The following is a 15,704-nucleotide window of genomic DNA, read 5'->3' on the forward strand; positions in this document are numbered from 1 at the left end:
GCCAACTGTACACATCTCTTCACAACTCCATGTTCAGTGACATCAGTAAATCAGGATTGGCCATTATGGAAATATTTACATCATAGAAACTAGCAAATGTTACAAATGAGTATTTGTCTGGTTTTCTTCAGAGAGCCAGTTAAACCTATATCTGCATAACACTGATTTTATATCTAATTTGTTCTTCCCTTTGATAGTTCATCATCAAACTCCTTTTAGTTATCACAGATGTGGTTTATTAATCACTTTGTATGTGTTAGGCACTGTGCCAAGATCTTTCACATGTATTATTTAATTCTCACAACAATGTCTTGAAGTAGGGGTGTGATCTCAACTTGTAGTTGAAGAATGCTGAAGAGAAGTGACAGACAGATTTTTATTTTACAGATATAATTTGCAAATGAGTAAATTTAGGTTCAGCAAGAAGATGTCACTTTTCTGAGGTCATATAGCATAAACTGGAGACTGAGACTCCATATTCAGACTGGAGACCTAAGCTTCTGAATGACTCATGCTTGTAATCATCAAGCTCTATGGTCTTCCCCAGCATTGAAAACTGTTCTGGGCTCTGAATTATGACACCTTGCTTCTAGTGAAAACTCTACACCCAGCCTGATAACCTGACTTCTCAGAACCTCAGGGTCCTCATCTATGTAATAAGGCTGGTGATGATAACAATCCTGCCTAGCCCACAGGAGGCTTTACCATTTAAATGATACTTGTACAAGATTGCTTTGGAAAGCCCAGACCCTGTATAAATGGGTGATATATATCATTACATGATAAGGAGTGAAGGGAAAAAAATATTTACCAAAAGAACACCACATCACAGTTTAGAAGATTCAGCTAAAGTGGATACTCAATATAAATGTAGGTTCTATGGAATTTTACAGTGAATGTTTCTTAGTGAATTGGAAGGATGTTTGATCTGGGAATGCCTGAACTTATCTTTTGGAATTCTTTGGTTTTGGGTCTCCCTAACCTTCCCAGACAGTCTGATTGGTAATCAAGGTAACCTTAGTTTCATGGCAGATCTGACTGGAATTAAGTTATTAACACAATAGGACAGTGCCGGAAAGTTGACATTTAGTAACTTTAGGGAGAATTTTTGCCATATTATATCCATGTTTTAATGAAGAATTTTCTTCACTTGCTGTTCACATAGCTATTTATACTTCCAACTGTCAGCATTATTCATTTTAACTACTTATTTAAGGTTTATATTCTTCCCTATACCCAACTCCTCTTGATGTCAAGTAACCATTTGATGACTATAGACATCCCCAGGACTGAGTACTGACATTAACAGCTAGTGTTGCTTCATAAATACTTATTCAACAAATGCATGGGTGAATTAACTACACCCAACTCTTGTTGTGTTCACGTATTCTTTGTACTGCAATTGTCCATCCACAGGCTTTGGAAATTTTCTTAATTTAAGTTGGAGCTAGTGTGCAAGGCAAGGTCAACCAGGTGGTGTTTCATGCTAGAGTTTATCTGTGTGCTGTTAGCATATCAGAGACAGTTGACAGCAATAGGAAAGACCCCATGTGTTCCCTAACTTATACAGTCCAAGCCCCTTGTTGTGTTTACAAGAATGACCTTGACCTGTTTCACCTCTGGTGCTCTCCATCCTGCCACTGTGTGAAATGATCTGTCATTCTTTCTCCTGGCCAATTCTTACACATTTTTCAAGAGTAGGTTTGAGTCTCATTCCCTTAGGAAATCATCTCTGAACTATGGGTTGAAATAAGGTTCTGTTTTCACTCACTGATGTATTTATTTATTTTTAAAAATTTTGTTATTTTTTGCTAGACAACAACATGAATCAGCTCTATAAATGCATATATCCCTGCCCGCTTGAGCCTCCTTCCCATCCCACCCCCATCCCATCCCTCTAGGTCATCACGGAGCGCTGAACTGAGCTCCCTGTATGATACAGCACCTTCCCACGAGCTTTCTGTTTTACACAGGGCAATGTACATATGTCAGTGCTGCTCTCTCAGTTTGTTCCACCCTCTCCACATCTTCTTTATCCATCCGTCAGTGAACATCTAGGTTGCTTCCATGTCCTGGCTATTGTAAATAGCGCTGCAATGAGCATCAGGGTACACATGTCTTTTTGAATTATGGTTTTCTCAGGAAACTTCCCTGGTGCCTCAGACAGTAAAGCGTCTGCCTACAAAGTGGGAGACCCAGATTTGATCCCTGAGTTGGGAAGATCCCCTGGAGAAAGAAACGGCAACCCACTCCAGTACTCTTGCCTGGAAAATTCCATGGATGGAGGATCCTGGTAGGCTACAGTCCATGGGGTCACAAAGAGCTGGACAGGACTGAGCGACTTCAATTTCACTTTTTACTTTCACTTTCAGGGTATATGTCCAGAAGTAGGATTGCTGGGTCATATGGCTTCCCTGGTGGCTCAGACAATAAAGAATCTGCCTGCAGTGTGGGAGACCTGGGTTCAATCCCTGAGTAGAGATGATCCCCTGGAGAATGGAATGGCTACCCACTCCAGTATTCTTGCCTGGAGAATTCCACAGACAGAGGAGCCTGGCAAGCTACAATCCATGGGGTTGCAAAGAGTTGGACATGACTGAGTGACTAACACTTTCAACACCTGTGGTACTTTTATTCCTAGTTTCTTAAGGAACTTCCATACTGTTTACCATTGTGGTTGTTATCAGTTTATATTCCCACTAACAGTGCATGAAGATTCCCTTTTTTCTACACCCTCTCCAGCAGTTTTTGTTTGTAGGTTTTTTGATGATGGCCATTCTGACCGGTGTGAGATGATACCTCATTATAGTTTTGATTCGCATTTCTCTAATCATGGGTGATGTTGAGCATCTTTTCATATTTGTTGACCATCTGTTGCTTAGGTCTTCTGCCCAATTTTTGATTGGGCTGTTCATTTTTCTGATATTGAGCTGCATGAGCTGCTTGTATATTCTGGAAATTAATCTTCTGTCAGTTGCTTCATTTGCAATTATATTCTCCCATTCTAAGGGTTGTCTTTTCATCTTATTTCATCAGAAGATTTTATGTATTTCTTGATCTTAGTTCTGATATTATATTAAAATTATCTCCTATGTTGCTCATTCTCCCATGAGACTATAACTCCTGAAGGGCAAAGACTACCTTTACTTCCAAACTAAGAAGAATGTATATGGCTGACATGCATAAGATGCTCAGTAAATGTTTGAGGAGCCAAAAGGACTAATTCCAAGTGGAATTTCTTTTTCCAGAAGAAGCAAGATAGTGAGATGAAATGCAAATCCTTTGAGGCTTCGTGGGGTGACAGCCCCAAGTGACCAAGCAGGATCCTTTTCCCACCAGCTGCAGCGGGTAAAGCAGAGCACGTCCAGGCCAGAGGTTCACTGTTGGGGTAAATCTGTGTTTTTCTGAGCACAGACTGCAATTCTGGTCTAACTGTAGTCTGGTTTACTCAGTCCCAAGGGAGAAGAGAACCAGATAATTTTCCATTCAATATCATACAGGCTGGAGGAACAGATTTTCACCCCTACAGACTATGAGAATATAGAAAATGCAGGGGCTAGAAACACTTACCTACTCTGTCCTTGGAAATTTTGAAAATCCCCGGAAAGACACACTCATGATCTCATGAAAGAGATTGGGGTGGCTGGCAGAGATTCTCAGAGAGATGTTAGCATACTGTTCTTCAGTGCCACAGTTTCTTCTCTTGGAATAGTAGATTTTTTAGTGAGAACAGGGGGCATTCATGTCCATTTCAGCAGTCTTAAATATGAGTTGAATTATAGATAATAAAAGCCCTAATTAATTACCAGGCCTAGACAATCAGTTAATCATCTTCTCTAACAGCATTATATCAGTACACTTCATAACAGACACCTGTTTCTTTTAACTGCCTTTCATTCCACTAGTTTCCTGAATTAATGAGCAAGAATGTACTATGGTTATATAGAGACCTCAGACAAACCTAAAATACTTCACCTGATATTATTCCTTAAATAAATGGTTTAAAAGAATTTCAGATGCTATTTCTACTTTCATGTCTGACTTAATTTATTAATAGCAATTTTCTAATGCTTTTCCACTGGTGGAAATTCTAAGACCCCCAGCTTCTGCATTTCTACCTACTGGGCAGCAGTGAAATCTTGACTTGTTTTGTAAATATAGAATATCAGCAACTCTCAACATGGTTTCACAAGAATCTGTATTTGTGGAAGTACCACATGTGATTTGGATCCCCAGGTAGTGTTGAGGATAGTGATGTCTTCATTTAGGCTGCTATAACAAATATACCATAAACTGGGTGTCTTCTTTTTTTCTTTTAATTCAGAGGATAATTGCTTTACAAGGGCTTCCCAGGTGGTGCTAGTAGTGAAGAACCTGCCTGCCAGTGCAGGAGACATAAGAGACACAGATTCGATCCCTGAGTCAGGAAGATCCTCTGGAGGAGGGAATGGCTACCTACTCCAGTATTCTTGCCTGGAGAGTCCCCATGGACAGAGGAGCCTGGCAGCCTAGAGTCCATAGGGTCACACAGAGTCGGACATGACTGAAGCAATTTAGCATGCATGCACCTGCTTTACAATGTTGTCTTGGTTCCTGCCAAACAACAAGTTGAATCAGTCATAATTACATATATACCCCCTCCCTTCTGAGCCTCCCTTCTTCCTTCCATCCTACACCTCTAGGTGATAGGGTGTCTTAAACAAAAGAAATTAATTTCTCACTGTTCTGGAGGCTAGGAAATCTAAGATGAAGGCACCAGCAGATCTGGTGTCCAGTGAGAATCCTCTTCTTGGTTGGCAGATGTTTGTCTGTCTTCTTATATCCTCAGATAATGGAGAGCAGAGAGAGGGGCTAGCTCTGTCCTTCTTAAAAGGACACTAATCCCATCATGAGGGTACCAGCCTTATGACCTAATAGTCTCCCAAAGGCCCTGTCTCCAGATATCATTGCATGAGACAGTAGGGTTCCTATAAATGAATTTGGGGGGTGGTGGGGAGTACACATGTTCAGTTCACAGTAATTGGATTAGAAAATTCTATTTGTTAAATATGCTTCTTTTTTTCATGGAATGAGTGCAGGGCAATGCTTCACCAATTATTTACCCTCCTCCTATAGATGAAGTATGAAAAGTGGTAATACAGCAAATAAAATGCAGTTATCCAGGTACCTAGTGAGGTTTCACACATACTGCTTGGACATCTTATTAAACTTTCATAATCATTTAAAAAGTAATACTTCTATATACTTCCTACAACTCCCAACTAGAACTATTTTAATACCCTTGGCCAATAAATCCTTTCTATTAATAATATAATTACTAAACTTTAGATTAATCAAACTAATCTAATAAGAAAATTCCATCTTCTGTGTAGTGTGTCAAGAAGTTAGAGATAAAATTTTAGACACACTATAATTTTAATAGCTTCCTTTGAGTTAAATAGACTTCCCAGGGGGCACAGTGGTAAAGAATCCGCCTGCCAATGCAGGAGATGTTCAATCTCTGGGTCAGGAAGATCCCCTGGAGAAGGAAATGGCAACCCACTCCAGAGTTCTTGTCTGGGAAATCCCCTGGACAGAGGAGTCTGGTGGGGGTATGTCCTACCAGGTTGCAAAAGAGTCAGATACAACTTAGTGATTAAATGACGAGATAACTAAGTTATCTATATTCTATATAGAATATAAGTTCTAAGGACAAGTTTTAACATTCTAAATTAAAATGTTCAGAATTACAATTATAAGATTTTGGCAAATGACAAGCTTATTATCTAGTAACTTATATGCCTAGTAATTTATACCCCAACTAATATATACCTGTATATATGCAACAAATATGAAATAGTCTCCTCCTCAATTCTCCTCTTAAAGACCAGCAGATATTTACTAGTTGAGAGTAACTCCATGGTTCTGATACCATTAAACATTGCAGCACTTTTGTTCATAGGTCAGTAGATGGACATGATTGAGGCTAAATGCATTTTTGAAAATGAGTGAAACAAGCAGAAACTGTGAAGCAGGTAATTTACTGTTGATCTCACTAGGTATGTCTGCTCTTTTGAAAATCCACCCAGGTAATTTACTGTTGATCTCACTAGGTATGTCTGCTCTTTTGAAAATCCACCCACATAAGAATATGTAAAGCAGTAGTTCTTATACTCCTTTACCATACAGACCTCCTTGTGAAAACAAGCATACAACGAAAAACCCGATACTGATAGATTATGGTGAATGGTGTCGGATTCGTGATTTCCGAAGAAGAAGATTTAACTTTGGGATCAGGGACCAGTCTTGATCACTCAAGAGGTTTTGTATAGCAGAGTTTTATTAAAGTGAAAAGGGACAGTTTTATAGCAGAGTTTTATTAAAGTGACATAGACATCAGAAGGGGGACGGAGAATGCCCCCCTAGCTAGAGTTAGCAAGGGAGTTATATACTTTTTAATTAATTATTACAATAAATCAAAAAAATGTCTCAAGTTTGTGAAAATTTTTCCAGACCCACTCCCACAATTTACATTTTAGGATAACAGGCTTAGAACTTAACAATAGAAAGATCTTACCAGACCCACTCCCATAACATACATTCTAAGATAATCAGGATTAGTCAGAAGGTTTTCAGGAAGGAGAAACTGTCCTCAAGCAGGATACATTGTTGTTATACAGTCCCTAGTACAGAGTTTAAACTGAGTTGTTTGTTGTGTAGTCATCAGTTCGAGCCTTAAAGAAGGAGAAGAAGAAGGGAAAAAAAAAACAAAAACAGTTTTATGTGACTAAAACTAAGGAATATAGAGGAAAAAAAAAAATGTTTGTCCTTTCCTCCTACTCAAGAACCCCAGACCCCTCTCTCCTCAGGGACCTCCGGACTTCTTATCAACCTGCCTAGGAATTGAGTCTCTCAATACAAAACCAGAATATCACCATTATATTATTCCTAGTTATCACTTGTAAGTAAAAGGTAGAATTACTAGATTGGGGAGGAGTTGCCTTTGTTAAAAAAGAACATGTTATTTTTTAAATCACAAGTTATTAGAGACAGAAGAGAAGACAGTCTATCATTTTATGAAAGCATAGCTATTTTTGATACTTGTCTACAGAGTTCAGAGGAATAAGTAAGATTTTTGCCTGGGGGGTGAGTCGGTGTCTGGGGAAGACTGACTCTTGATGTTAGCCTCCTGTGTCTATCTAAAGGCCAGTCAACTTTTCTATCATGCATTCATTCTTAAAGCAGTATATACTAAGCATTTCCTGTGTGAATGTACTACCTCTACGTAAATTACAAGAGTGTGTAAACTACATAGACTCTGCCTATGTACTGGAAGAGGTACTGGGAGGAGGTGGTGGGCTCATAACTGCAGATGGCTTTGCTGGGAACTTTCAAGGCCTCCAAATTGTCTTCAGGCTTCCTCTTTCATCTGTTACATCTGACTACTGCTTCCTGCTGCCAAATTCTTAGTGATATAGTTATCTACAGGAATTCTCTGCTTTGTTTATGGTACTTAATAGTCCTGAACCTGCAATGAATAAGATGCTAAGGCAGCATGTGGTAAGGAGCTTCATTTATCTGGGAAGGTTCCACTTCTGTACTTTGGTAGGCATTATGGGTTATAAGAACAATCATTCTTATAGTTTGACTAGGTTTTATAGTCCAGGACCATGTGGCAATGCTCCTTTGCTTACTTTGGGGAACAGCTGTTCACTTCAGATGGGTGTCCTGGCCCTTAGGCATCAGAGGGAATAACATGTCTGGGATGTTACAGTCTTCTCCTTATTTCCCCCATAGGAATCGTCATTTCAATATTCAATAGAAAAAAAAAAAAAAGATCTTTTGAGGGGGGTAGGAGATTGCTATCTTTTGTAAAAACTACAAAGGCCCTTGTGAATTCTAAGGAAGTGGAAAGAGAAGAAGGCATGGATACAGAGTCAGCATGAGAAATATTTGTGACAAAGTAGTGAGGATATTTGTCACTTGCACTAAACATCCCCTTCCAGCTTCCATTTTGGTTATTTAAAAATACTGGAATGCATTAAATTGAATTTCAAATTAAATTCCTTTGGGGAAAGATGTTGCCAGAACATCTAATATGGGGTACTGGACAAGCATCTTAGGTGGGGACTCTGTATCAATTTTTTTTTTTTCCCATTAAAAACCTACATTCTTGCTATTTATACGGGTTTTCTTCTCCCTTTCTCCATCCCTTTTGTATCTGGTATTTCTCCCTCGACTCTTCCTTCTTTCCCAGGTGTGTTTGATAACTGCTCCCACACTATCAGTGACAAGGGCTGGGCCCTGGGGATCCGCTCAGGGAAGGATGTGGGAAGGCGAGATGCTCGCTTCTTCTTCTCTCTCCGCACCGACCGAGTGAAGAAAGCCACCACTGTGATGGGCCACAGTCGCTACCAGCCGGGCAAGTGGACGCACGTGGCAGCCACTTACGATGGACAGCGCATGGCCTTGTATGTGGATGGCACTCAGGTGGCTAGTAGTCCAGATCAGTCTGGTCCCCTGAACAGCCCCTTCATGGCATCTTGTCGCTCTTTGCTCCTCGGGGGAGATAGCTCGGAGAATGGGCACTCTTTCCGTGGACACCTAGGCACACTGGTCTTCTGGTCGACAGCCCTCCCACAAAGCCACCTTCAGCACAGTCCTCAGCAGCCAATGGAGGTGGAGGATTTGAGCACCCTGCTACTGACCGCCAGTTTTGAGCCCCTGGAAGAACAGTGGGCCCCCTTTAGAGACGGGAAGTACCCACGGCTTGAGGTTCTCCAGGGCTTTGAGTCAGAGCCTGAGATTCTGTCCCCTCTGCAGCCACCGCTCTGTGGGCAGACAGCGTGTGACAACGTGGAATTGATCTCTCAGTACAATGGGCACTGGCCCCTCCGGGGAGAGAAGGTGATCCGCTACCAGGTGGTGAACATCTGTGACGACGAGGGTCTGAACCCCACGGTGAGTGAGGAGCAGATCCGTCGGCAGCACGAGGTGCTCAACGAAGCCTTCGGCCGCTACAACATCAGCTGGCAGCTGAGCATCCACCACGTCCACAACTCCACCCTGCGCCACCGCGTCGTGCTGGTGAACTGTGAGCCCAGCAAAATCGGCAATGACCACTGTGACCCCGAGTGTGAGCACCCGCTCACGGGCTACGACGGGGGCGACTGCCGCCTGCAGGGCCGGTGCTACTCCTGGAACCGCAGGGACGGGCTCTGCCATGTGGAGTGCAACAACATGCTGAACGACTTCGATGACGGCGACTGCTGTGACCCGGACACGGCTGAGGTGCACAAGACCTGCTTCGACCCTGACTCACCCAGGAGGTAAGGGACCGCGGTTGGGGGGTGTCCTGCTTGGAGGGTGCATTCCTGACATCATTTTATCTTTTCGGCTTCTGGAGACAAAAAGAGTGTTCACGCAACCTCCAAATAAAACAATTATCTACTCCACCAGATATCAGTGAGCTTTCATCAAGTCCTGGATGTTGTGCTGGGTAATTAGGGACACATGGATGACTAAGATGAAAACACAACCCTTACCAAATTCAGTTTCTTTGAAGCACACAACTGTGGATGTGGTGTGAACTGCACATGCACCAGGTGCTTGAGATACAGGAAAGCTGAACGACTTTATCTGTCCAAGGAAGCCAGGGCATCTTTGCAGAGAACAAACAAGGTATACATTGATAGACACCGCTCATACATGAGTCGGGAGACCCAGGTTCAATCCTTGGGTTGGGAAGACCCACTGGAGGAGGAAATGGCAACCCACTCCAGTACGCTTGCCTGGAGAATTCCATGGACAGGCTACAGTCCATGGTATTGCAGAGAGTCGGACACGACTGAGCGACTAACACTTTCACTTCACTTTCACTCTTTTTACAGTCTTAGGTTTCCAGCAAAGTAGCACAAATTCATGAGGAGGCCCCATGTGTGCTTAATCTCTGGTGCAGATCGAGCAGTTCAGCAGCTTTATGAACCTAAAATGTTCCACATCTAAGCACAAGTGCAGTCTTCCTTTTCTGCTCCATTAAATTTCATTCTCCACACAGTATTTGGAACAATCCCACTGGAAAGGTAAATCAGATCCTGTCACTTCCCTCCTTACATGTTTTCCTGCTACACTTAGAATAAAATCCGAGCCCCGCTCCTGCCTCCTGGATCACAACCTGACCCTTGTCTACCTCTCCAGCCTCTCCCCCACCCCAACCTGGTTCTCCACACCAACACTAGTAGCCTCATAGACTCTCATCTGTTCCACTGAACACATCAACCTTGTCCCTGCCCCAGAGCTTCGCACTAGCTGTTTCATCTTGGAATCTTCTTTTCCTTAATCTTCCCTTGGTGAGTTTTCTCTTGTCATTCCAAAATCTATTTAAATGTCACCTCCTGGTGAGACCTTTCCTGATTGCCCAATCTAAGTTGACTAGTCAATCTCTATTATGTCAACTAATTTAAATTATCTCCAAAACACTTATCACCTCTGGTGTTTTTCTTGTGCACTTGTTTATTTGCCTTTCTCTGGCCTGGAATATCAGTTCTTATTACATTCCCAGCGCCTAGAGCAGCAGCTGAAGCATATTTGTCTATTTTATGTTTATTTTAATGAATAAATGAATCTGATGTGTCATCTGTTGTGAGAGAGAAGCCAATAGGAGGATTTTTGCTTGGTGGTTGATGCCGGGGTTGAGGACTGTTAGAGGGAGTTAAGAAAGGATAGAGGTGGGTGGTAAACTTGTTAATTTGTGCATATGGACAAGGGTTCCCTACTTATAACTTGTACCTTTGTATGAAATATAAAATGCCTCACACCTGAGCTAGGGCATAGTGTTGGTGGGAGTGGGAGGATTGGATCTTGGTTTCCACCCAATACCTGAATGACTGCCTTTGAATTTTTTGGACAGGATTTGTATGGTAATTCATGGTCTTGTGTGTGGGCAGTCCTCTTGATGCCCCTATGTGTGGGTGGTTAGAACCAATTAATAGATTCTCCTATATCTCAGACATGTGATGTCAAAAATGGTAAGATTTGCAAAGAGGGAACAGAGTTGAATTCCAGAGTCCTTGCTACTTAACCAGCTATGTAAATTGTGCAAGTCACTTTTGGAAACCCAGATATCTTGTCTGTAAAATGAGGGTGGTTGCAGTAATACTTGGCATTACCTATATCTTTGGATTATTTTGTGAAGCAAATGAAATAAGATACAGGAAGTGTGTTAGTCACTCAGTCCTGTCTGACTCTTTGCAACACCATGGACTGTAGCCCATTCATGGAGTTCTCCAGGCAAGAATATTGGAGGGGGTAGCCATTCCCTTCTCCAGGGGATCTCCCTGACCCAAAGAATGAACTCAGATCTCCTGCATTGCAGGCAAATTCTTTACTATCTGAGCCACCAGGGAAATAGGTACAATAAAGTACTTGGTAACTCTAAAGTTTTCAAAGTACAAAAATAGTTCTCAACTACCATTAGTTATTATCATTATTAGAACTGACAGATGGGAAGCCTTTGTTTACATAATAATACCCAGGGAACTGATCATATTACCAGAAATATTTGCATAAGAAAGATTCTGTTTGGGTTTGGTTTTTAGATTTTGATAACCTTAAGCAGAAGCTAAACCTCACTAACAACACTGTTTGCCAACTCAGGATCTCCAGAGAGCTCTCCAGGCAAATTAGGCTTGTTCTCATTTGTCTACCAGCTCATTACAACAACACACTGCCTTGACTGAGAAAGATGTCTTTCATGGGACCTATGCATCTTTCTCCTTAGAGTGGCCTCTTATCTCTCTGAATCCTTACTGCCACTGCTCTTACCCAGGGATTTATAGCCTGTTCCCCTTACTGCTTCAGAGTTGCCATGGTAACTTATCATTTTCTATCTGTGGACCCAGACGTGTTTTAAACTTTCTTACCCTTACATGCAAAACTTGCTTTGCGGAATAAAAGGAACTATTCATACTTTTTTGGTTGCTGTTGTTGTTTAGTTGTTAAGTTGTATCTGACTCTTTTGTGACTCCATGAACTGTAGCCCACCTGGTTCCACTGTCCATGGGGTTTCCCAGGCAAGAATACTGGAATGGGTTGTCATTTCCTTCTCCAGGGGATGTTCCTGACCCGGGGATCCAACCCCAGTCTCCTGCATTGGCAGTCAGATTCTTTATCACTGAGCCACAGGGAAGCCCAAATAAATGCCCTTGGTTAAAATATCAAATGTACCAAAGACAATTGTACCAAAAAATAAGGAATGGCAATCCTCTGCCTAACTCTTCCTCATCCTTCTCTACTTTCTAGCCTTGCTCCCATCTTTAATTATTTTACTTGCCTTTTTGGTAACAACCTCCATATACACATATCCAAACATGATATTTATAGTACTTGATTCATCTATTTTATTTAAAAAAAATTTGGGCGGGGAACATGCACATGGCTTGTGTTAGTTCCCTGACCAGGGATCAAAGTGAAGCCTTTGGCAGTGAAAGTGCAGAATCCGAACCACTGGATCAACTTATGTTCATCAATTTTAAACACTATGTTTAAACATTAATTTTAAATATTATGACTTGCTTTTATTAGAAAGATGAGAGTTTTACTTTTCTCCCACATTGCCTCTGCATTTTTTAATATAGTAATTATACTGTTTTTAGTTGACTCACTTATATATATTTATCATATTGTGACTATAAAATATTTTTCTTTTGGTTGCAGAACAAGGTTCTGTTCTACTACTATATTTTCTTCCTGGCATAGCTCTTCCACTTCCCCATACACAAGTACCCTATCCCTTGAGTCTCTATTTCCTCCTTCCCTTCTATCTTCCTTCCTTTTTGATATCTTCACTTTCAAATGCTTTATCATATCTACAGAATAGATAAATAGATCTGTAGAAAGTATCTCTTTTTTTTTTAAACACTCCTCTGCAGTTCTCCCTTCTAGTTCATTCCATTTTTTCTCTCCTCTTCCAACTTTATCAGTTATATTTAGTTCTGTTGTCCAGTTGTTACCCTGAAATTTCTCATCACTGATTTTTTGGGGAGATTGGAGTCACTGTGTCCTGAATTGCATGAATACCTCTTAATTTACAGCTTAATTTTTTACTGGAAAACCTCCTTAAGTAACTTTCTAAGAAAGGATGTTTTAGGTAACTTTTCCAGAAAAGCATTTCTCAAAATGCTTTTATTTTGCCTTTACCAAAAACTGATAGTTTGTCCTGGTGTAAAATTATGAGTTGGGAAACATTTTCTCTTAAATTTTTGAAGAAATTCATTAATTGTCTCTAGCTTCTATTCTGATAATTCTATTCTGTTTTAGAGGTGAATTTTTTTCCTATTAAAAATCGTTTTGAATTTTTAGCCGTGTTCCTTTAGGGATTTTATGATAATTTTTTAAGGGTTGGCCTTTTACTCTTCTTTTGTTGATATTCAATGATCCTTTCAATTTGGACACATGGCCCTTGTTGTTGTTGTTGCTCAGTCACGTCCAGCTTTTTGAGACCCCATGGACTGCAGCACGCCAGGCTTCCCCGTCCTTCACCATCTCCCAGAACTTGCTCAATCTCATGTCCATTGAGTCGGGGATGCCATCCTTATCTCTGGCAAATTTTCTGACATTATTAGTTTGATGTTTCTTAATTCTCTGATCTCTTTTTCCCCTCTGAAACTTCTGTGGATTGATCTTCTGAATTTTTTCTGTCCTTTTTCCCTCATATGTTCTATCTCATTGTTATTTAGTTCTATTTTTTGGAGATTTCCTTGAGTTTATCTTCTAAATCTTATGCTGAATTTTTTTTTTTTAATCTTCAGTTCAGTTCAGCCGCTCAGTTGTGTCCGACTCTTTGTGACCCCATGAATCGCAGCACGCCAGGCCTCCCTGTCCATCACAAACTCCCGGAGTTTACTCAAACTCATGCCCATCGAGTTGGTGATGCCATCCAGCCATCAATCATATATTTAAGACTTCACTCTGATTTTTCTATATTAGTCTGTTTTGAAGGATGCAGCCATTTTCTGAAGCTAAAAGTAAGATGAATTCTGAATTTTTTTCCCAGTGCAGTATATCTGATTCATCTGTAGTCAACTTTTATTTTTCCTTTTTTTTCCCCCCTCTTAATTCTGATCTGTCTTTCATGCTGGTAGATTTTCTCAAGTATATAGTGCTTATTCACAATAAGAAACACACTTTTATAGCCCTATTATTATGATTTAAAAAAGGATACTCATTTGTGGATTTCTTCTTTTAGGGGGAGAAACCTGAAGACAGTGGAGAGGATAGGTTTTCTTTTTCTCAGTTCCCTTATACTTATTTCATGTACAGACCTTTTATTCATACTCCATCTTCTCAGCCTTGTATTTCTTGTGCTGAATTTTTGTTATTAAAAACATTGAATGTTTTTCATAACTCTTATTGGCAGGAACCATATTTTGAAAAACAATTATTTATTAAGTTTCTCTGATGTACCTGACACAGTAACACAAGCAAAGGGACAAATATAAAGAATACACAGAGTAAGTGTTCATATCTTAGTGGAGGGGTTTAATACTTTTATCTAAATCCCTGAGTTTAAATCCAGTCTGAGCCACTAACAGCAGAACATAGAGTGTAGACTGCTTTTCTATGCCACAGCTGAGATTGTTTGAAAGGACTTTGGTTTCACAGAGATGTAGATCTCTGGATTTCTATGAGGGCCTATGACTTAGTAGAGTTAGTGGTTGTCTCTGAACTAAATTACCAGTATCTAGCATCCCTATTGGGCTTCCCTGATGGCTCAGCAAGTGAAAATTTGCCTTCCGTGCAGGAGACACAGGAGACATGGGTTTGATTCCTGGGTCGGGAAGATTCTCTGGGGAAAGAAATGGCAACCTGCTCTAGTATTCTTGCCTGGAAAAACCCCATGGACAGAGGAACCTGGTGGGCTATAGTCTAAAGGGTTACACAGCGTCAGACATGACTAAGCTTTCAGGTACCACATGGCAAGGCATGGCATACCATCCCTATTGTTACAATTAAATCACAGTGCTCAAGTTCACAGTTCCTTTATTCTGTGACTCTGAAGGACCCAACTTCAACAAATGTTTTATCAGACATTTTTTGAGAAGCAGCGTGTGCCAGACACAGAGTCCCTCTATTCAGGAACTCACAGTTTAGTAGGCGTTGGTTGGAAAGTGGGGGACACACCTACAGACAGGTTACTAATATGCAAGTACAGTGATGGCTCTATGAACAATCCTCTTCATTTTTCCAGTCCTACTTAATGTTCCCTCTTCCCCCACCCACAGCAAGAAACCAGAAATGTAGCCCAAAGGAGTTCCTCTCCCAAAGGCTCTGAGAGGAGGAGAGAGTCTGAGGAGTCCAGCACCAAACATCTGTAACCCAGATGCACCTATCAAAGGGAGAGTATTTATCAGACTTGGGACTGGTCAGAAGGAGATATGAATTATAGATAACATTACCCAGGCAGTTGAACAGAACTACCAAGATAGAGAAACTTGGCTTGTGGAAAGCGAAGGCTACATAGGCCAGATTTCTATTTCTACATAGTAGCTGCCCTAAGAGAGGGTCTACAGTTGCTGTGGGAAAGAAGGGCTTGAAAGTCCTCTTTAGTAAAATCCCCAATGTCGTTGGCTACACCCTATGATGCATCTTAGAAAGCCAAGCCAAGGGAATGTCTATGCCCTAAGGGAAACCCAGCTTCCCTGACCTTTGCAGTCTGCAGCTTCTTT

The 15,704-nt window shown here is 41.0% G+C and overlaps 1 protein-coding gene across 1 annotated transcript in view; it reads left to right on the forward strand.

The window, feature by feature from the left end:
* Nucleotides 1-15,704, forward strand: part of PAPPA2 (pappalysin 2) — a 294,324-nt gene that overhangs the window by 35,103 nt on the left and 243,517 nt on the right. Inside the window, exon 3 of the mRNA XM_043923373.1 lies at nt 8,237-9,308. Within this exon, the coding sequence (XP_043779308.1) occupies nt 8,237-9,308 (1,072 nt within the window). The remainder of the gene's footprint in view (nt 1-8,236; nt 9,309-15,704) is intronic.

The sequence above is a fragment of the Cervus elaphus genome, chromosome 14, assembly GCF_910594005.1.
Source record: "Cervus elaphus chromosome 14, mCerEla1.1, whole genome shotgun sequence".
Classification (NCBI taxonomy): Eukaryota; Metazoa; Chordata; class Mammalia; order Artiodactyla; family Cervidae; genus Cervus; species Cervus elaphus.